Raw genomic sequence first — 22,223 nt, 5'->3', positions numbered from 1 at the left:
GGTTGGCTGGTCGCGGCCAAAGGGTTGTGGCCAATGGCTCTATGTCTGGGCGCAGGCCGGTCACAAGTGGCGTCCCTCAGGGGTCAGGCTCGGGACCGGTGCTCTTCAACACCCTTAGCAATGGCATAGACGACGGAATCGCGCAAGTTTGCAGATGACACCAAGCTGAGCGGTGCAGTCGATACAATAGAGGGAAGGGATGCCATAAGTGCAAGGCGTTGACCTTGGGCTGGGGCAATCCTAGGTATCTCTATAGGCTGGGAGAAGAAGAACTTCAGAGCAGCCCCGCAGAGAAGGACTTGGGGGTCCTGATGGACGAGAAGCTGGACGTGAGCCAGCAGCGCACGCTTGCAGCCCGGAAGGCCAACTAAGTCCTGGGCTGCATTAAAAAAGGGGTGACCAGCAGGGAGAGGGAGGAGATTCTCCCCCTCTACCCTGCTCTTGGGAGACCCCACCCGGAATACTGCGTGCAGGCCTGGGGCCCCCAGCACAAGAAGGATGTGGAGCTCTTGGAAAGGTCAGTCTCACCTCTGTCCCTGAAAAAGCTGTTGGAACAGCTTGTTCCGGATGCCATCTCCAAGCCACTGGAAGAGAAGAAAGTTATGAGGAGTAGTCAGCATGGATTCACCAAGGGGAAATCGTGCTCGACCAACCTTGTAGCCTTCTATGATGGAATCACCAGCTGGGTTGATGGAGGGAGAGCAGTGGACGTCATCTACCTTGACTTTAGCAAGGCTTTTGACACTGTCTCCCACGACATCCTGCTAGCAAAGCTGAGAAGGCGTGGGATAGACAAGTGGACGGTAAGGTGGGTTGAGAACTGGCTGACTGGCCGAGCTCAGAGGGTGGCGATCGGTGGCGCAGAGTCCGGCTGGAGATCTGTGACTAGCGGTGTTCCCCAGGGGTCGGTGCTGGGTCCGGTCTTGTTCAACATCTTCATCGACGACCTTGATGAGGGAATAGTGTCCACCCTCCGCAAGTACGCCGATGATACAAAGCTGGGAGGAGTGGCCGACACGCCAGAAGGCTGTGCTGCCATTCAGCGAGACCTGGGCGGGAAGAAACCAAATGAAGTTTAACAAGAGCAAGTGTAGAGTCCTGCACCTGGGAAGGAACAACCGCATGTATCAGTACAGGCTGGGGGATGACCTGCTGGAGAGGAGCTCTGCGGAGAAGGACCTGCGGGTCCTGGTGGACGACAGGTTGACCACGAGCCAGCAGTGCGCCCTGGTGGCCAAGAAGGCCAATGGGATCCTGGCGTGCATTAAAAGGAGCGTGGCCAGCAGGTCAAGGGAGGTGATCCCCCCCCTCTACTCTGCCCTGGGCAGGCCTCACCTGGAGTACTGTGTCCACTTCTGGGCTCCCCGGTACAAAAAAAGACAAGGATCTCCTGGAAAGAGTCCAGCGGAGGGCAACAAAGATGATACGGGGCCTGGAGCATCTTCCCTATGAGCAAAGACTGAGAGACCTGGGTCTGTTCAGCCTGGAGAAGAGAAGACTGAGAGGGGATCTTATCAATGTTTACAAATATCTTCTGCGTGGGAGACAGTGGGATTTCGCCACCCTCTGTGCAGTGGTTAGTGGGGATAGGACAAGGGGCAACGGCCTGTACTGGGTCTGGCTGGGACGTTAACTTTCCCTGCAGCAGCCCATACAGTGCTGTGCTCTGCACTTGTAGCTAGAACAGCAGTGGTATCACACCAGTGTTGCGTCTACTGCCGAGCAGCGCTGGCACAGCATCAGGACTCTCTCTAACCCTCCTAGGGGGTGGGCAAAAAAGCAAGAAGACAAACATCACCAGGGCAGCTGACTTCAACCAACCAAAGGGATATTCCATACCGTATGATGTCACACTCAGCAATAAAAGGTGGAAACAGGAAGAAGAGGGGAAGGCTGGGCTCTCGTTGTGAAAACGTCGGTCTTCCTCCCAAACACCGGCTACGCACGTTGAGGCCCTGCTTCAAGGACGTGGTCAAGCATCGCTCATTTGTGGGAAGTAGAGAGTAATTTCTTTCCTCTGCACTACTTCCACGTAGCCTTTATTTGTTTTGGTTTTTTCCTTTTTTCCCTTTCCCCCTTTCTTTTCCCCTTTAGTTACATTGTTTAATTAATAATAATAATCATTATTATCAAGGAAGGATCATATAGGACAAGGGGGAATGGTTTTAAACTAAGACAGGGGAGATTTAGGTTAGATATTAGGAGAAAGTTTTTCACTCAGAGGGTGGTGAGGCACTGGAACGGGTTGCCCAGGGAGGTCGTGGATGCCCCATCCCTGGGGGCTTTCAAGGCCAGGCTGGATGCAGCTCTGGGCAGCCTGTTCTAGTGGTTGGCTAACGAATCAAGTTTCTTTATGAGGAACGGAGTCACAAAAATCATTTCATTTAGCAAGTTTCAAACACTAAGAGTATTTAATAGCATTTTAACGTTCCCACGCTCCAGTAAGCCTTGAATGTAATCGCAATTAAACAAGGAGCAGAGCGAAGCCAGAGGTCTAACAAAGCACGAGAGGTGATCGCATTTAAAAGCCTTATGGTGCCTTTAGCTAATCCTTCTTCTAGTTACTGAACAACGGACTTCGTTTAGGGAAAAAAAAAAAAAAAAAAAAAAGACACTAAAAATAAACACAAAAAAAAAATAAAGAGAACGGCAGCCGAGTCTCGAACTTATCAGAAGCCGACTCAAGCATCCCAGAGCCTTCTACATCCTGTGGGAGGAATTCCTTCTCAAAGTTGCGAAACCCACGAGGAGGACCGAAAAGAAAGCGGTAGCAAAACTCCTAGGGTAGTCAAGAACAGGCTGACAAGCACCTGTCAGAAATTACACCCGGTAGAGTTTATTCTGCCTCCTCCTCGGGACAGGGGCAGACAACAGACAATGCCTGGAAGCTTTCTTCCAACCTTATTCTTCTCTGGTTCTACATCTGCCAGTCCTCAACTCGGCTATTTCGCAATAAAAGGGCACGCTTTTATTCGGGAGCAGGGGGAAGATAGCAAGGCCTCAAACACACAGCACATCCTAGATCGTCTTAGGAAGACAGAGACCCACAGGACCGCCGAGCGCTTCTAGCTTCGCGTTCCAAATGAATGGGCAAACCACCACCTACACGACACTGTCAACGGACCAAAACATTCTGCGCACGTGCGCTCCAGGGAGACGCCGTTTTAACTTGCGGAACTATTTCCATCGGTAAGACACGCAAGACAGAGGTGATATCCCCATGCTCCATCTTTATTGTGCAAATGCTGCTCAAAAGCTCTTTATTACCCTCCACAGACAGCCGTCCAAAAAAAATAATAAATCAAACCTCAACAGGGGCTAGACTGATGGGCAACATATGAAACCTATTCGGCGGCGACCCGTACGCGTGCAGTGACGCCTGCGGTGCAAAAACCTTAGCCGGGAGGCCGGCCCAACTGACCGCCACCCAGAATACATAGATGTACACGATAGTCTGAAGGGCCCGAGGGTGGGCATTCACAGCCATCCGGAATCCATTGGTCAGGTCCAGGTTAACAGCACACTTCTTGCCAACAACCACGAAACGCCCAAGAAGCTGGAAAAAGGAAATAACGTCACCTAACGTGCTGTGCCACGACGCACAGAATGAACGCGAGCGGAGAACCACCCACAGAACACGGTTAGCTAATCCTTCACAATTCAACCGCCGCTCTTTGAATTACCCTCTAGACAGTAACAGACTACAAAACAGTCACAGAAGCTGAATTTGTCTTGGGGCTTAAAGCCCCCGTCATAGCTTCGGGCAACGTAAGCCACTCTGGCGGAAAATAAAAGCTTCACGGTGCCTTTTCTCTTGCGTGGGCTCACAGAGCCTTGGAACTTGACTTGCATAGCTAACAGCGAAACAAACACCCAAGCGCCGCTCAACCAGCTTTCCCTTTCCTCGCCTCTGACCTGCCCAAACCCCAAGCCCTCTTCTGCATAGTCAAGGCACCACCCCCGCTGTCCGGAAACCGTGAAAACGGGCATCAGACCGCACGCCGGAACAACGCTGCTTTTTGCACTGCAAGCGCGTAGCTGGAGACGAGCATCGCTTTATATCACTGCTCTCAGTCAAAAAGCTCAACTCCATTACAAGCTAGAGGCGAAAGACTACAGCATCGGACAACCCCAAATAGCCTACTGTGCGCCCCTCTGCAACAGCCAGAGGAAAAGAGGGGACGGGAAAGAGTCTAGGAAGTTACAAACCTGTTACAGGTACAGCCAGCCTAGCAAACAGAAAGCTCCCACAGTACTCACGGGTCCACCAGAATCGTCTGCTTCACATAACCGGACAACTGCCTTCTCAGGAAGGACTAGGAAAAAACACTGGAGCCTGAGGCGAACTATCACGGAACGCAAGGCACTGGAGGAAGAGTAAACAGTTAAAACGTAGTCGGCTTCAGAGAAAGGCAACAGCTTAAGCAAATCACTATGCCCCACTGAACTCGTCCTACCGAAGCAGATTATCAGGCACCCCAAACGCGCACGACAAAACAGCGATTCTTCTTAAGCGAGCTTTGAATAGGCAAAGTTCTCTACCTTCTACGCACAAGACACACAAGCGGCAAACAATGGCTAACTGTCCTTCGGTTATGTCCAAATATTGCCTCGGCCAGAGGCAGGAAGGCATCTTCAAAGAACCTGGAGTAATCCGGCTGAGGCCGTATTAACTCTCCGTCCTCGAGAACGCCACGTACTCAGGGGAAGGAACGTTCCAAATTAGCCCGTTACGGCTGGACCGATGTCAGACACCTCCAGACCGAGGCCAAGGCACCACCTTCGAAACACGAATACCACCGACCTGTAGGAAACCATCAACTCGCAACTACTTGCGAGGGAACTCCCCAAATCACCAGCAGACAGAAACTGCATACGGCGCCAGAAGCAGGATCCAGCGCGCAAGGTGACGGGGGCAGCGAGACAGCCGAGTACTTCAGGTTAGCGACTTCCGCTATTTTTATTTGTTTTAGATGCGACTGAAACACTGCCGATAAGACTCGATTCCACAGATGCTTTGTACTTCTTACTCACCATCGCCTTTCACTGCACGACAATCGAGAATTATAAGCCTTCCTCACGCTCCTCCCTATAACATCGCTCAACCGTAAAACAGGCCTTCGGTACAGCGAGCTAAGCAAATTCAAGACCATTCGCTAGAGCCAACTACGCTCCAAAAGCGGTTCTAAGCCCCCACCCCCTCCCCCCACCTCAAGTTGAGACCAAGCGAGAAACTGCAACTAATTCGTCCTCCAGGAAACGCGTCGCACTAAGAGCGGTCAGAGTAGGTTGTCTGCTCTCAAGTCACTCATCAGACTCAAGTTAACGGCCTGGTTCTCCAATCAAGCACAGCGTTCAGGTTACATACGTTGCTGCAGCCAGTACGGCCAAGTCAAAACAGACGCGCGTGCGCACACACACACACACACGCACACTCCTCGCGCAGCCTTCACCACGAAGGAGACAGGAAACGCGCCCTTTCGTAAAGGCGGGGCGCTACCGCAAGCACGGTTTCCGGAGAGCAGTTGAACGCTTCCAATACTCCAAACGGGCGGCAGCTGCAACATTACCGAGACCTATTAAGAAAGCGCTGTTCCAAGCAACGCGTCAACGCTTTGAGCAACCCGATCTAGTGAAACACGTCCCTGACCGCGGCAGGCGGGTTGGGCTAGATGATCTTTAAGGGTGCCTTCCAAGCCAAACCATTCTACGAGTCAGCACGCAGAGCGGGCAACGCAGCCCCTTTCACTAAGGGCCTGTTTTCCACGCTGCAGATAAACCCTGCCGTCAGAAGCAGAGGAAATCCCTAACTGTCCTATCTTTAGCATTTCAAACTTAAAAACAGCAACAACGGTTATGCTGGACACTAACTTAGAGTTAACACCTTGCAGATAACATCTGCAATTTTTTCATAACTCTCAGCAGCTGCTCACTTAGTTCCTAGCACGTTGCGGCGCACCAGCATCAGTGAACCTTGCCAGCGTGCTCTTATCACGGTCCACCTCCAGCACGGAAATGAGAGCTGGGAAGCTCTCGCAGCCTGCGGGATTGACTGGTTTCTAGGTGTTTAAGAAAGCTAGGAAAAGCTGCAATTCTTCCCTTTCACAAGCCACTTTGGAGAGAGCGCGCGCTCGTGTGCGCGGTGGGGGTGGTGCCATAACCAAAGCCTAGCACAGCCGAGCCGGGGCGTCTCTAGAACGCTATCACGAGGCGCATCAAGACCTGCATTTCTGCTACGCAGAAACGACTGATTACGGTCACTACTGCGATGCTCACTGCCTATATGCATACAGTCCGAACCCCCAAGGAGACCGACTGCGCCGGCGACCCAGTACGCGCCGTGGCACCCCGGGGGCAGGCACCGAAGAAGCGCGGCGTTTTAGAGGCGCTGCAGTAGAGAGCGCCACGAGCCGGAGAGACCCCGACCGACCGTCCGTCCGTCCGTCCGTCCGTCCCTCCCTCCCGCAGCAAGGCCACCACCCGCCCTGCCGCACTCCCGGGACCCGCGACGGGCCCTCGTTTCAGAGGGCCTGCGAGCGGCCGAGGGAAAGGAAAGGAAGGAAAGACTCGCACAACAACGCCGCGGCTACCTCCTCGTCCACGACCGCTCATCCTCACGGAGAACGTTGGCGGGGACCTCCTTGCCCTTGCAGGCGACCGCTCCGAAAGCTCCGAAAGCAGCGGCAGCGCCGCCACCGGGCCAGGCGGCCTGCGCCCTAACAATCCCGTCGGCCATGACGGCGCCCGCTCGGTACAACGCCCCCTCGCTTCCCGCACTCGGCCCGGCCCTCCGCGGCGCTCATTGGGCCGACAGATCGCCGCCGACCGCCCCCGCGCCTCGATTGGCTGCCTCGCCTGCCCTCTTCCCTTGTCCCCGCCCTCTCGGCGGCTCCGCTCCCGTCGACCCGGTGCTTATCGGCGCTCAGGGAGGTCGCGTGCCCTCGGGGCGCGGAGGGAGCCGACCGGGAGGGAGGAAGTGGGCGCCCGAAAACGGGCTGGGCGGCTCCGCGGAGGGAATCTGGGCCCTGCACGGCTGGGAAACGAGCTCCACAGAACAGGCGCTCCGCTCATAGAATCATAGCGTGGCTTGGGTTGGAAGGGAGGGCGAGAAACACTCCGTAGCCGATAGCTTAGGCTCAGGCGAGGATCTCAGTGAAGTAGTAATTTACTCGCGATTGATTGCAATGGCGGGCGCCCCACAAGCAGGAGAGCGCGCCTACTAGTTCCAAAACACAGTTTATATGCTTTTTGATGACAGGACCCTCCCCCGTTTCCCCACTTGAGGGGGTAATCCAGGTTCACAATCTATCTGATGTGGTAATGTTTCTTCACTTATCTGACTTGACACCGCCATTTTCACCTAATTGTCCTAAGGAGTCTGGTTGTCTGCATTTTACGAGGTCGCCTGCTAAGCTTTCTTATCACTGCAAGCATATCTCAGTACCACGTTCCTATCCTCTAAACAGCGGAACTCTGCAAAAACAACGTTTCTATTCCCACAACAGGTACCGCAGGTATTTGCATTCCTTGTATAACCGAGTGTATTGGGCTGGTAAAACATGGAATTATTAAAATCCTCCACATATCCCCCCAGTACAACCATCCCAATTTTAGTAAGCCAATCAACACCCATAAAGCGCGCCCCCCCCCCCCCCCCCCCCCGATAATCCTCCTAGATCGATTCCATAGCGAGTTTGAACTGGGGCATGTGCAATTTTCTTCGTTTCTTTTACAAGTTCATTTACAGCTTTTCCTTCTGTTGTGGTTTAAGCCGGCCGGCAGCTAAACACCACACAGCCATTCGCTCACCCTCTCCCCTCCCTCTCTGGGATGGGGAGAGAAACGGGGAAACGGGAAAGCGAAGCCCGTGAGTTGAGATAAAGACAGATAAATAATAATAATAACAATAAAGACAATCATTATGATAATAGTATTACTAATAATAACGTGTATGAAACAAGTGATGCACAATGCAATTGCTCACCACCCGCTGTCCGATGCCCAGCCTAACCCTGAGCAGTCCGGCCCTCCTCCCAGCTCTTGCTACACCCCCAGCCTGCTCGCTGGCAGGACAGAGTGAGAAGCTGAAACGTCCTTGGCTTGGTGTAAGCACTACTCTGCAACAATTAAAACATCAGCATGTTATCAGCACTCTTCTCATCCTAAGCCAAAACATAGCATTCTACCAGCTACTAGGAAGAAACACCTTCATCACCAATCTATAAAACAGCAATTACTAAGGTTAAATTTTCCACAGACTTCTCCTTCTTGTGCAAATAATCCAAAGCTAAGCGATTTTGATACAAAGCAGTCCTCATCTTAGTATTTTGCTTTGCAATTAATCCAAGTGCATCTCCGGTTTTATTTACTGTTATAAATTAGACCACACAATTTACTGGTCTATTGAAATTATTTTATTAATCAAGTAAGCAGACACAAGCAAAACAGCGCTGGGCGGCTGGGGAGTCTCTGCTCCGCAACAGCACGCAACTTCCCTTTCCAGTGTTGCTGTTTTATAGCAGTTGAATTCCGGCTTATCAGGACTTGTTGAACTGGCTGAGGCTGCGCAGTCTATTGTTGAGAGGGGAGGTCGTTATTCCTCTGCTTCGTGTTCAGGTGGGGGTAGTGAAGCGGCAAAAAGGATGTCTTGTGGTAAGGAATTTCACAGAGTCTGGTTTAACTCAAGGATGTTCACCCAACACCCCCTCCTGCTTCCTCCCTTATCAAGGCCATTAAATTTTACAACCTTTTCTCCCCAGCAGATTCTCCAAATTCCTCAAAGACAATGAACAAACCCCCACTAATTTATCACAATCCCCCCTTTTTCTTTTTCTAACGTATTTTGTTCATTGAATTTTTGCAATATTTGCTTGCTGAGCATCAAAGTTTCTGCGTCGTCCTTCTCCTGCTCAAGAGATTCATACTTAGCACGCACGAGCATAAGATGAGCTGCCTCTAATCGGCTTTTCACAACTGTGATTGCTCGATTGAATATACATGGTCCAAAAGTCAGTGCTAATGTAAGTAACAACAAGAGCCCCGCTATGGTTGATAGCAGGGTAGTAAGCCAAGGTGAGTAATTAAACCAGGATTCATACCAATTCTGACGAGCCTCATTTTCCCTTTTGCGTTTTTCTAATCCTTCTCGCAATTTAGTCATTGTATCTCTTACCACCCCAGTATGATCTGCATATACACAACATTCTTCACGTAGGGCTGCACACAGTCCTCCTTGTTGTAAGAAAATCAAATCCAACCCTCTACGGTTTTGGAGTACCACTTCGGATAATGACCTAACCGATTTTTCCAGAGCTGTTATTGACTGCTCTATACGGGCCAGATCCTCATCTACGGCAAAGCGTAGAGAAGTAAATTCCTGGCTTTGTTTTATCAGGGAAGCAATTCCAGTTCCTGCACCTGCAGCCCCGAGAGCCATTAAAGTGGCTAAGGTGACGGCCGTAATAGGCTCCCTCTTTACCAGATGGTATTCAGCCACTGTGTGATGGGTATACATATACTCTTCAGTGTGGTATAGAATCCTTGGTATAATGACCACCTGTACACAAAAATCATGAGATGTGCTAAACAATTTTAAAGATATGCAAGGAGTGACTCCTAACGATGAACATACCCACCTAGTGTTATTTGCAGGAATTAACCATTTGTGTGTTTGGTCCATTTTTTCAGTGACATGGCACAGATCATTTTTATCTCTTGGAACTGTGCCGATACATCTACCTTTTCCCGTAACTTGAGTCAAAGTTATCCCGATTTCCTGACCCCAACTGCATTTGGAAGGATTTAACTCATTTGAATATTCAGACCTCCCCATATCTCCTATAGCTTCATAATATGGGGGCTTAACACTTACACATAGCCAGCACCCTTCAGTTATCTCAGGATTAGTTTGATTTAGTACCTGGAAACTAGCATTTATAACTTTCCACATACTACTCTCGGGTACGACCCCCTTTTTTTTTTTTTTTTTTCACAATGTTTGGAAGCAGTGTGGGAAAGGATAACTCTGTCGACTTACTAGAAAACACTGTAGTAGGTTGGGCAGTCCCAGGTATATTTACAGTCTGGACAACCAAACCTTCCCCTAGTAACTCTTTATTAGGCCCGACTACCTTGGAAGTCTCGGGTTTTCCCTTCTTTATTAGTATGAGTCCTCCCCTATCTGTTCCGTGTTCGTAAAATCTGACATTTTTCCTAGTACCCAGCTAGTATCGTCCGAGTTTGTTAGATTTATATATAGAACCTTGCAAATTTCTTTATTTCCGTGGAAGGTTCCTGTATACCCTATACCATGCCCTCACCACCTGCAACGGGGATCCAATAGTCGGTTACAAGCTTGCAGCCCATATCCCACTTGTAAGAATTTATCCCGACCAGCCCCGAGTGTCCAGTCTGTAGCAATGGTTTCACACCCCCGGTATGCACAATAATACACGTTCAGGCATTTACAGTACCCCCTTCCCAGGTTAGAACTTGGGCAGAAATAAAATCCCATACATTCCCAGCATCGGGGCCTCGAGATCAGCTGACATAGTGTAGAAGTAAAGCTTGGCCCCCCCCCCCGATGTTATCTGGGTTGCAATAACCTGTTGATCTTCGAATCGACTTAAAGTCCATTTAAAAGGTTGGTGGGGGTGGTGTTGAGTCGCTACGCAGGATGAAATCACTGCGAGAACCCCCAAATGCCGATAGGAATGGCTGAGGCCCATGTCTTTCCCCACTTATTCACTCCTCTGCCTCACTCGTCAGTTGGGTTGCAGCCAACTACGAGGTTTTAGTTCTTCTCGGCAGCAGTAGTGTTCTTCAGGGGAGAGCCTCTACCTTAACCCACGGTACCTATCGAGTTCGTCGCAATGTGAGCTTCAGGTCTTTGTTTCCTGGAGCGATCTCCCACTTCTTGTCACAGATGGGTCCTTTAACACGGCTGGCATGCGTCCATCCTTTCTCCGCAGTCCGGACGGCTGTTTCTGTAGTAAGCAAAACAACATAGGGGCCTTCCCCATCGTGGTGTTAAAAAAAGTCTCTTTCCAAGTCTTAATTAGAATTGAGGGTGATCAAGTGGCAATTCCAAGTCATAGGGCATACCATATAGCATTTCAAAAGGAGAAATTCCTACATCAGTTCTGGACTGCGTCCATATGTTTAACAGTGCAAGGGGTAAGCATTTTACCCAAGAAGCCTTAGTTTCCAGCATAAGTTTTGTTAGTTGTTTCTTAATTTCACCATTCATTCGCTCTACCTTTCCAGAAGAGGAGGGGTGCCAGGGGCTGTGAAAATCCCACTCAATCTCTAAGGCCTGCTTTTATCCTTGCAGTAAAGCTTTACACCCATTCAGTCACGTGGTCAATTAGGACAAACAAGTAACTCAGTAAAGTCTACCTGTATATTTTGGAAAGGTCAAAGCCCTGGCTCCCGTCCCCCTCAAGATAGGTTACAGAAGACCTTTTTATTTACCTTTTGACACATAGTACATCCTCTGCATGTGTGCTTCCCTAAAGTATATATTCCTACGCAGACATGCTTTCTTAGAACATCACACATTGCTTGCACCTCCCAGTGACTCTTCTGATGTAAAACATCAGAAGGATTATAATCAAAGTTTACAATTTATTAAAAGAATAGAGGTAAGCAAACGGCGCTGGGTGCGCCGGGAGTCTCCGCTCCACCTAGTCGCACACCCGTTACATCAAGATGCTGATTTTTTATGCTCCTAGACTAATACATATTCATTACTATTTCTAAAAAAAAACCACAACGGAGTTATTATAATTAGTTCCGGAATCTGAACCCTCCTACTGGAGCATGCGTATCAGTCTCTGGTGGTCCCTCTGGGGGTCTTCCATGATGAAGGCTCATAGTCTTCCCCTCCGGCTTTTTTTTTCTTGTCCTTCTTCTTTGTACTCCTTGGCTGCATGTCAAAAGCTTGCACAGCGTTCCCTGCGAGCTTTGTCTTTTAGCCGTCCTTCAGCTTTTCCCTTCTCCTTAATCTCCTGGCCAGATATCAGGGGCTTGCATAGTGTCCCGTTCAGAAGCCAGAACAGTTAGCAGTTGTTAGCACTTGTTCTGAAACCCCCAGGTACCAGAGACTTCAAGGAAAGAACATACGAATACATTCTCCTTCAAGCTCTCTATTGACACGCATTGTTAAAACATTCCTCACAATCCCTTATCTTCTTTTTAATATCCTCAATTCGTTTCTCTTTTTCAACTTTTGTCATTAATAACTGGATTTCATCAGTCCGTTCTCAGAGGGTCCAATTCTTAAGCAGCATAATTGACATATCCCCTTCCTTTTTTAATGAAGTCATTACAAATGTACTATTTATCATCCGGCGCATCAATAATGTAAAGCAAGGTATCATACAAGGTATGAATAATAACATCATTACAGCACATAAAAATAAAAATAACATCCTTTTAACCCATGGTCCACCAGGCAGCCATGAAGTTTAGTTTAGTTTCATTTAGTTTTCCACACCCCACCCCCCCCTTCTGCTAGTAAATAGCAGAACAACATTCTATGTTGAAAAATAGCATTCCTCATCTGGGTGGACTGGTCAGCTAAAAGATCCAAAGCTGTCGCTGTTTGATTGGTTATTATTTCGAGGACAGCTTGCAACCTAATTATTCGATTCAAATTATAAATAGGTTCTCGGGCTCCAGATATTACCTCATTCGGGTTCCAGGTAGCTGGTCCATAATACTGTATGATTCTTTCAGGGGGCCATTCATTTTCTCTCCATTTTTGAGCACTACCTCCGGCTAAGGAAGCATCAATAGATCGTTTTTCTCTATTCAGATCATCATATAATTTTATTCCTAAGTGATTTCCTTGTATTTGTGACAATAAAAAGGACAAGGGCCTTATGTACCCCACATAGCATATTCCTGACCAGTCCTTTGGTAGCCTTTTATAGGCCTGTTTGCCACACACCCAATAATGTCCCTTTAGAGCCCACGTCCCATTTGGAAAAGGACCGTCCCATTCTCTTTTATTCCTTGGGGCGTGAAAATACAAAGTGTTTCCGTTACCAAGCGGTCCTGTTACAATGTTTGCCCCATTAGTACTCATATATATATACACCTCCAAGCTCCCGCACTAGATTCCCACTCACAATGACGACTAAGTTCTCCTTCACGACTTGTCATATTACGAGCTGACCAGAAATGTTTAAAGAACACTTGTGTCCCATGCTCATTTTGCCACCTCCAGCGGTAGACTCTTACCACATGCTGCTCCCTAGTGGTGTTATCACGCTGACAACTCAGGATTTGAACGTCAAATTGTCCCTTTGATTGTGCTCTTGCCATGGCTTCACATCCAGGTCCAAAAACTTTCTTATATGAGCATTTCAGCCAAGTCCCGTTTTTCAGCTGGACATGCCTAGCATTCCATTTTCCTTTACTTGCTGTACAGTTTATAGGTCCACATTCAGGATCAGTACATTCATACCCAGGAGATAGAGCCCATTTACAAACGCTTTTTCCCACCTTTACTGTTCCTGTTCTGTTTAAACAGTATATACCTTTCTCTGACGAGTGCAATTGCCACGGGCCTTCTTCCTCTTTCCAGAATTGTGTACCATTATGAACTTCACTCAAATTACTAACCCACCGCTTAGGTTCAACCGGGCCAGCTACCCAGGGCCAACTTTCAGCTCCCCCTGGTCCCCCACAAACCCAGCAATTGCTAAGGTTAAAAGCCTTGGCCACTTCCTCCCCCAGAATGAAAAAGTTATTCCCATGGCTTAATTGCCCTTGTAAAAATAGTACCAGGAAGTATAACATCTTTCTGCGTCGTCCAGGGGGTATCGTGGGGGTGTGAGAAACGCCTTCAATCAAGGGGTTGGGCCCACTTCCAGGATCTATTTGAGCTTGGGTTACTGTTCAGCCTTTGAGGGTGATCCAGCTCCTGGGAAACTAATTACAATAGGTTAAAAAAAAATCTTATTTATTATATACACATATCTTTGCTTGCTTGTTTGTTTCTTTTTCCTGGGACAACCTGGCTTTAGTGCGGGAGAAGTCCGGTCGAGGCCCTCTCACTCGGCAGTCAATACCCGTAGGGGTTGCCTCCCTCGGTAGACCATGCACATCGCAGTGGAGAGTCCTGCCCCGGTCTTGCCTTCTCCCTTTCTTCCCTTCAGGCTCGTCCCCTTCTTCTGGCATCCTTAATTTATGCAGAGCCTTATTGCCAGAACATTAGTTCTTTTTCAGCTTTAATTTCAGTTCCCCAGGAGCGGACTCAACCCTCCAAGTTTCGGTATTTATTGGTCCTTTTACCCTGGATGCATGGGTCCAACCCCTTTCTGCTGTTCTCACAGCTGTTTCAGTAGTAAGTAAAACAAGGTACGGTCCCTCCCATCGGGGGTTCAATGATTCTTCCCTCCAGGTTTTTATTAAGACCTTGTCTCCTGGTTCTATCTTATGAATAGCAAATCCTAAAGGTGGTGTTTGAGCCATCACTCCAATTTCTCTTAGCTCTTGTAATCTCCTTCCAATAGTAATTATATATTTCTGGATGCTACGACCCTCAACTACATTGTTGCCTAGAGGCATCCCTTGAGAATAAGGCATACCATATAACATTTCATATGGCGATAATCCAGTCTCACTGTGTGGTTTAGTTCTTATGTTTAGAAGTGCCAATGGTAAGCATTTCATCCAGGGCATTTGTGTCTCGATCATTGATTTAGCCAATTGTTGTTTTATTGTTTGATTCAATCTTTCTACTTTCCCTGAGCTTTGTGGGTGCCACGGAGTATGATATTCACAGAATCACAGAATTTCTAGGTTGGAAGAGACCTCAAGATCATCGCGTCCAACCTCTGACCTAACACTAACAGTCCCCTCTAAACCATATCCCTAAGCTCTACATCTAAACGTCTTTTAAAGACTTCCAGGGATGGTGACTCCACCACTTCCCTGGGCAGCCTGTTCCAATGTCTAACAAACCTTTCGGTAAAGAAGTTCTTCCTAACATCCAACCTAAAACTCCCCTGGCGCAACTTTAGCCCGTTCCCCCTCGTCCTGTCACCAGGCACATGGGAGAACAGACCAACCCCCACCTCGCTACAGCCTCCCTTGAGGTACCTATAGAGAGCGATAAGGTCGCCCCTGAGCCTCCTCTTCTCCAGGCCGAACAAGCCCAGCTCCCTCAGCCGCTCCTCGTAGGACTTGTTCTCCAGACCCCTCACCAGCTTCGTCGCCCTTCTCTGGACTCGCTCAAGCGCCTCGATGTCCTTCTTGTAGCGAGGGGCCCAAAACTGAACACAGTACTCGAGGTGTGGCCTCACCAGAGCCGAGTACAGGGGGACGATCACTTCCCTAGCCCTGCTGGCCACACTGCTTCTTATACAAGCCAGGATGCCGTTGGCCTTCTTGGCCACCTGAGCACACTGCTGGCTCATATTCAGCCGACTATCAACCAATACTCCCAGGTCCTTCTCCGCCTGGCAGCTTTCCAACCATTCCTCTCCCAGCCTGTAGCTCTGCTTGGGGTTATTGCGCCCCAGGTGCAGGACCCGGCACTTGGCCTTGTTGAACTTCATGCAGTTGACCTCAGCCCATCGGTCCAGCCTATCCAGATCCTCCTGCAGAGCCTTCCTACCCTCGAGCAGATCGACACACGCGCCTAGCTTGGTGTCATCTGCGAACTTACTGAGGGTACACTCAATGCCCTCATCCAGATCATCGATGAAGATATTAAAGAGGACTGGCCCCAGCACCGAGCCCTGGGGAACACCACTAGTAACCGGCCTCCAACTGGATTTGACTCCATTTACCACGACTCTTTGGGCCCGGCTATCCAGCCAGTTTCTAACCCAACGAAGCGTGCGCCAGTCCAAGCCAAGAGCAGCCAGTTTCTCGAGGAGAATGCTGTGGGAAACGGTGTCAAAAGCCTTGCTGAAGTCAAGGTAGACCACATGCACAGCCTTTCCCTCATCCACCAAGCGCGTCACTTTGTCATAGAAGGAGATCAGGCTCGTCAAGCAGGACCTGCCTTTCATAAACCCATGCTGACTGGGCCTGATCGCCTGCTTGCCCTGCAAGTGCCGCGTGATGACTCTCAAGATAATCTGCTCCATGAGCTTCCCTGGCACTGAGGTCAAACTGACAGGCCTATAGTTGCCCGGGTCTGCCCTACGGCCCTTCTTGTAGATGGGCGTCACATTTCCTAGCCGCCAGTCAACTAGGACCTCCCCCGATAGCCAGGACTGTTGATAAATGATGGTAAGCGCCTTGGCCAGCTCCTCTGCCAGTTCTCTCAGTACCCTCGGGTGGATCCCATCCGGCCACATCGACTTGCGCGCATCCAAGTGCCGTACCAGGTCACCAACCATTTCTTCGTGGATAGTGAGGGCCACATTCAGCCCCCCATCCCCTTCTGCCAGCTCAGGGTACTGGGTATCCAGAGAACAACCGGTATTGCCGCTAAAGACTGAGGCAAAGAAGGCATAAGCACCTCCACCTTTTCCTCATCTTTTGTAACAAGGTTTCCCCCCCGCATCCAGTAAAGGATGGAGATTCTCCTTAGAATTTTCCCACTGAATACCCAATTAGATTACCACACCAGAGGAAATAATCTAGCAGATAAAGAATACCACTTAGAATATTCCAATACCACTTAGAATATTCCCACTGAATACCTAATGATTGACATAATAATCTTATTATTTTAGAAGTAAAGTGTGTGCCCTGATCAGAACCAATGTACTGTATTATCCCATATCTAGGTATCAGGTGTTCTAATAAAATTTTTGCCACCATTTGTGCCGTAGCTCGTGCTACGGGATAAGCTTCTACCCATTGCATTAAATGATCTACTATTACCAATACATACTTTATCCTCCCTACCTTGGGCAATTCAGTGAAATCAACTTGTACTCTCTCGGAAGGCCCATAAGCTGTTTTTCTCCCTCCCATGGCTGCTTGTCGAAACACTTTCTTATTTATCTTCTGACAAGTTAAGCAACGTGGTGTAATTGGCTTTGCTATTTCAAAAAAAAAAAAAAAACAAACAAAAAACAAAAAACAACAATGCAACCAAATTGTTTTAGTAAATGGTCACTTAACACCTGTGTACCCCAATGTGTTTGTGCATGCAAACGTCCCAATATTTGCTTATCGGTTAGAAGACCTCCGCGCTCGCTTCGGAACTACGTTCCGTCTCAGTCACACTCTTACACACACGCAGGCAACCGAATCCCACCCAACTGAACGGTATACGCCTTAAACACTTACGACTCTGTTGTCTTCGTCCAGATCTTCGCGCGCAGAATTACGGGCAAAAACAATGCTGCAGCCGGCAAGGGAGCTCATAACAAAAACAAAATCTTTGCTTACCTTTATTCAGGTTCAAATGGCATTGGTTCCGGACAGGAGCCACCAAATGGTGGGGCGCCTCTCCTAGATTAAAATCCAGGAACCAAAACCATCCCGGACGAGCCCCCAAGTTGTTATAAATAGCTCAGTCCCAAAAGAGGACTATAATCAAAGTTTACAATTTATTAAAAGAATAGAGGTAAGCAAACAGCGCTGGGTGCGCCGGGAGTCTCCGCTCCACCTAGTCGCACACCCGTTACATCAAGATGCTGATTTTTTATGCTCCTAGACTAATACATATTCATTACTATTTCTAAAAAAAAAAACACAACGGAGTTATTATAATTAGTTCCGGAATCTGAACCCTCCTACTGGAGCATGCGTATCAGTCTCTGGTGGTCCCTCTGGAGGTCTTCCATGATGAAGGCTCATAGTCTTCCCCTCCGGCTTTTTTTTTCTTGTCCTTCTTCTTTGTACTCCTTGGCTGCATGTCAAAAGCTTGCACAGCGTTCCCTGCGAGCTTTGTCTTTTAGCCGTCCTTCAGCTTTTCCCTTCTCCTTAATCTCCTGGCCAGATATCAGGGGCTTGCATAGTGTCCCGTTCAGAAGCCAGAACAGTTAGCAGTTGTTCTGAAACCCCCAGGTATCAGAGACTTCAAGGAAAGAACATACGAATACATTTTCCTTCAAGCTCTCCATTGACACGAATGGTTAAAACATTCCTCACAGATCATAATAGGCAAGACGCCTTCAATCAAGGGGTTGGGCCCGCTTTCAGGGTCGATTGGGGCTTGTGTTACCATTCAGTTCAGCCTGTCGGCGTGATCCAGCTCCTGGAAAACAAATCACAATTTTATATGGGTTTAAAAAAAAAGGTTCTTATGTTATTTTCTCGGGACAACCTAACCTTAGCGTGGGAGAAGTCCGGTCGAGGCCCTCTCACTCGGCAGTCAATACCCATAGGGGTTGCCTCCCTCGGTAGACCATGCACACCGCAGTCGAGGGTCCTGCCCCGGTCTTGCCTTCTCCCTTTCCTCCCTTTAGGCTTGTCCCCCTTATTTGGCGTCCTTAATTCATGCAGAGCGTCACTGCCAGAACATTAGTTCTTCTTTAGCTTTAGTTTCAGTTCCCCAGGAGCGGACTCAACCCTCCAAGTTTCGGTAGTTACTGGTCCTTTTATTCTGGATGTGCGGGTCCAACCCCTTTCTGCTGTTCTCACAGCTGTTTCAGTAGTAAGTAAAACAAGGTACGGTGTTGTCGACGGAAGGAAGACACAGACACTCAATATGAGTGAACAATGAACTTCAACTTTCATTGATAGCTCAGTCGCCTTTTATCTAGTTTGAACATAATCAACTCATACATATTGCAAAAACTAAGCTCAGGATTGGCTAACATTTCCCACTCTTTTCAGTTAGTTCCTCCTTCTTTTAGCCACCGTCCTGCCTTAGGGACTTTCCCCATCGCTCAAGGGCATCGTGTCCTTGATCCTGATTGGCTCTCAGCCAGCTGCGTATGTGCCAGACTCATGTGAGTTGAGTACGGTACTTTACTAGCCCATTGCCTCCTAACTGCCCAACATCCACATGTCCTATTTTACTTAACCATTCCTCCACAGTACGGTCCCTCCCATCGGGGGTTCAATGATTCTTCCCTCCAGGTTTTTATTAAGACCTTGTCTCCTGGTTCTATCTTATGAATAGCAAATCCTAAAGGTGGTGTTTGAGCCATCACTCCAATTTCTCTTAGCTCTTGTAATCTCCTTCCAATAGTAATTATATATTTCCGGATGCTTACGACCCTCAACTACATTGTTGCCTAGAGGCATCCCTTGAGAATAAGGCATACCATATAACATTTCATATGGCGATAATCCAGTCTCACTGTGTGGTTTAGTTCTTATGTTTAGAAGCGCCAATGGTAAGCATTTCATCCAGGGCATTTGTGTCTCGATCATTGATTTAGCCAATTGTTGTTTTATTGTTTGATTCAATTCAATTCAATGATTTCTACTTTCCCTGAGCTTTGTGGGTGCCACGGAGTATGGTATTCCCACTGAATACCCAATGATTGACAGAATACTTTTATTATTTTAGAAGTAAGGTGTGTGTCCTGAGCAGAGTCAATGTACTGTATTATCCCATATCTAGGTATCAGGTGTTCTAATAGAATTTTTACCACCATTTGTGCCGTAGCTCATGCTACGGGATAAGCTTCTACCCATTGCGTTAAATGATCTACTATTACCAATAGATATTTTATCCTCCCTACCTTGGGCAATTCAGTGAAATCAACTTGTACTCTCTCGGAAGGCCCATAAGCTGTTTTTCTCCCTCCCGTGGCTGCTTGTCGAAACACTTTCTTATTTATCTTCTGACAAGGTAAGCAACGTGGTGTAATTTGCTTTGCTATTTCAAAAAAAAAAAAAAAAAAAAACATGTAACCAAACTGTTTTAGCAAATGATCAGTTAACACCTTTGTACCCCAATGTGTTTGTGCATGCAAACGTCCCAATATTTGCTTCGCGTAAGCTTTTGGCAGTATCTCTCGCCTGTCTGGCAGCGTCCATTTTCCTTGTTCTAACTTAGCCCCTATTTTCTCCAGTTTCGTTTGTTTGTTTTGTTTTCCATTGCATTTCAAAGTTGGTCCAAAAGTTCCATAGGGGTTTCTTTTGGACCTTGTTGGAACTGATTCTCCATTCCCAATTTAACCAGATTTTGGTATTTACCGTTCATTATTTCCGGGGTGGCTATAGTCTCAGTGGGGGGTCGGTCAGGGGAATGCAATTGTCAACAGTTCCCTGAGCGGTCCCATCGGCAATCTGAGCTCACTCATAAACTCAGGTTGTTTTAAGAGTTAGCTGCCCTTCTGTTTCCATGACAACTCTCTCGGACCCATCATGGTCCCTCTGCCCCAAAGGGCTCACACCGGTGATTTTGAGATCACAGCCTCCTGTTGAGGCAGAACTATTAACATTCCTACATCCTCTTTCCCTGCTCATTCAACTTCAAACAGCTCTGTTAAATACTACATGCCACACCTTTAACACTGTCCACAACTCTTTTAACACTTCCTTTTATCTTTCTCCAGCCTGTACTTTTCTCATGCCAACACCAAAGGCTCAGTCAAGGGCCAATTAATTCCACTCCTTTTCTCTCTAAGATGCTGAAACAACGTATCAGTATACTACACTTCATCCTATTTTCCTTCTCTCCTCAAAAACATTAGTTGCAAGATAGTGTTACAGTCGACTGATCCATAAAGTGGCCATTTAGCTTATGTAGTGGCCACCACTGATTGCAATACTTAGTGGAAGTCCTCTTCCTTTCTGCGCTCCAAGTTCTAACAATATCCTTCGAATGTGCCAATATGCACCCAAGGAGGCTTTCTTTAAAACGTCTTTGTTTTGGATATTACTCATTTCTTTGATTTTCCATTCCCTTTTATTTATTTATTACTGTTCCTTATTAGTTGCCGCCCTTTGTTTCAATTTCCACGCAAACCTTTTTACTATCTTTTCCTAATCTTCTTCCCAAATGTCCCAGTTCTCTGGGATTAAATGCTTCTTCCCGCATACAAACTTTACTATTTCAGATTATTAAGGAGCCCCGTTCCAATCATAAATCCACGGAACTTCAGGAAAAGAGCTGAAGCACTCAGCCTTCCGTCTTCTAGACGAACATGACCACCTTTTCCACAAAATTTACATTTCAACAGGACCGAATTTCAAGCCGAATGCCGATTTTTCTCATGCACTTTCTTAGTAAGCCCATACAAAACAAGGGATCACTCCTGTGTATCCGTCAATATGGGGGCTTTAAAAAGGTATTGAGGCCTAAATAAATTCGCTCTCCCCCTTCTTACCGGATTCCCAGGGCTCAAACCCGAACCACCAAAGAAATGACTCTCTCCGTTCTACCGCTTCGATAATCAGTCAGCCCCCTCCCCCTCTCCAGTACTTGGGAAACTGACCAAACACCACAGCAAATACACCAAGGCTTCTAAACTGTTAGTTACTTAGATAATGCTCCCGCCTTTTTTCTTGTCACACTCAAAGCATTTAAGAGCAAAAATAGGATCACAAGATACACTGCCAGGCCCACATATTGGGCACCACCAATCAACACTTGGATAAAACAGCACTTCTTTTCAGTCTGTCACGCACTTCGTTCGTCTCCGGCCGCTCCCCTCACGGAGAACACGGAACCGCGGATCGGAACTCCGCACTCGCTTCGCAGCGACGCTGCGTCTCACTCCCACAGCACAATCATGCAATCACACAGAGAGGCCTCTAGCACATCTCATTCATACCACAAGAATATAATTTAGAATGATAACCAACCAAACAAGTATTGCCTCTGACTGTGTTCTTCGTGGAGTGACTCATTCCACTTGGTTTCAAACCCTTACACAAACGCTTTCAACACAAAATACCTGCACGTTTAAGAATAAGACATACAATTATTAACACTCCAGTTAGTATCCCTCCAGCAGCTGAAAACATACCGCTTGTCCGCAGCTTCAGGAGGCCTTTGTCTGCTCCTGCGGTGAGCGGCCGAGAGCGGAGTCCCCTCCGAGCAAAACACTCAGGCTGCACCTAGGGGCGTCCACTAATCATTATTCCTAATGGACTTTCTGGTGGTATGTCTGGTAATTTGCTCCCTTTCTTCTGGTCCTTGGTCTTCAGTTCTGTCTGACCCATCTAGGAATTTTACCATGGCAATTCCCACAGCCCTTGGTTACCTTAGTAAGAGTGTCTTGCAGGGGGTTCAGGACCTATCACCCACCCACGAATCCTATAGGAATCGCTTCGGTCCTTCACCGGCCAAGTCCCTCGTGGGAGACTGGAGCCGCGGTTAGAAGACCTCCACACTCGCTTCG

The 22,223-nt window shown here is 48.0% G+C and overlaps 1 protein-coding gene across 1 annotated transcript; it reads right to left on the bottom strand.

Annotated features, from left to right (window-relative positions):
- Nucleotides 1-3,210: 3,210 nt before the first annotated feature.
- LOC311426341 (adenosine 5'-monophosphoramidase HINT1-like) lies at nt 3,211-6,801 on the bottom strand. Its single transcript, XM_084502790.1, has 3 exons — nt 6,591-6,801; nt 4,261-4,366; nt 3,211-3,556 (listed from the first exon to the last, which is right to left on the bottom strand). The coding sequence occupies exons 1-3, from the start codon at nt 6,734-6,736 to the stop codon at nt 3,302-3,304; spliced, it is 507 nt and encodes a 168-aa protein (XP_084358916.1). The 5' UTR covers nt 6,737-6,801; the 3' UTR covers nt 3,211-3,301.
- Nucleotides 6,802-22,223: the final 15,422 nt, after the last annotated feature.

The sequence above is a fragment of the Aythya ferina genome (genome assembly GCF_964211825.1).
Source record: "Aythya ferina genome assembly, chromosome: W".
In the NCBI taxonomy this organism is placed as follows: domain Eukaryota; kingdom Metazoa; phylum Chordata; class Aves; order Anseriformes; family Anatidae; genus Aythya; species Aythya ferina.
Note: the sequence above shows the minus strand (reverse complement) of the source record. Positions and strands in the feature narration are given on the sequence as shown.

Bases quoted from the DNA above. Each gene is read 5' to 3' on its own strand.
- LOC311426341 (XM_084502790.1), bottom strand. From the start codon at position 6,736: ATGGCCGACGGGATTGTTAGGGCGCAGGCCGCCTGGCCCGGTGGCGGC. The intron at 4,367-6,590 runs GTAGCCGCGGCG...CTCTTCCTCCAG, and splicing joins GAGCGGTCGTGGACGAGGAG to TGCCTTGCGTTCCGTGATAG. The intron at 3,557-4,260 runs GTGAGTACTGTG...TCCTTTTTCCAG, and splicing joins CAGACGATTCTGGTGGACCC to CTTCTTGGGCGTTTCGTGGT.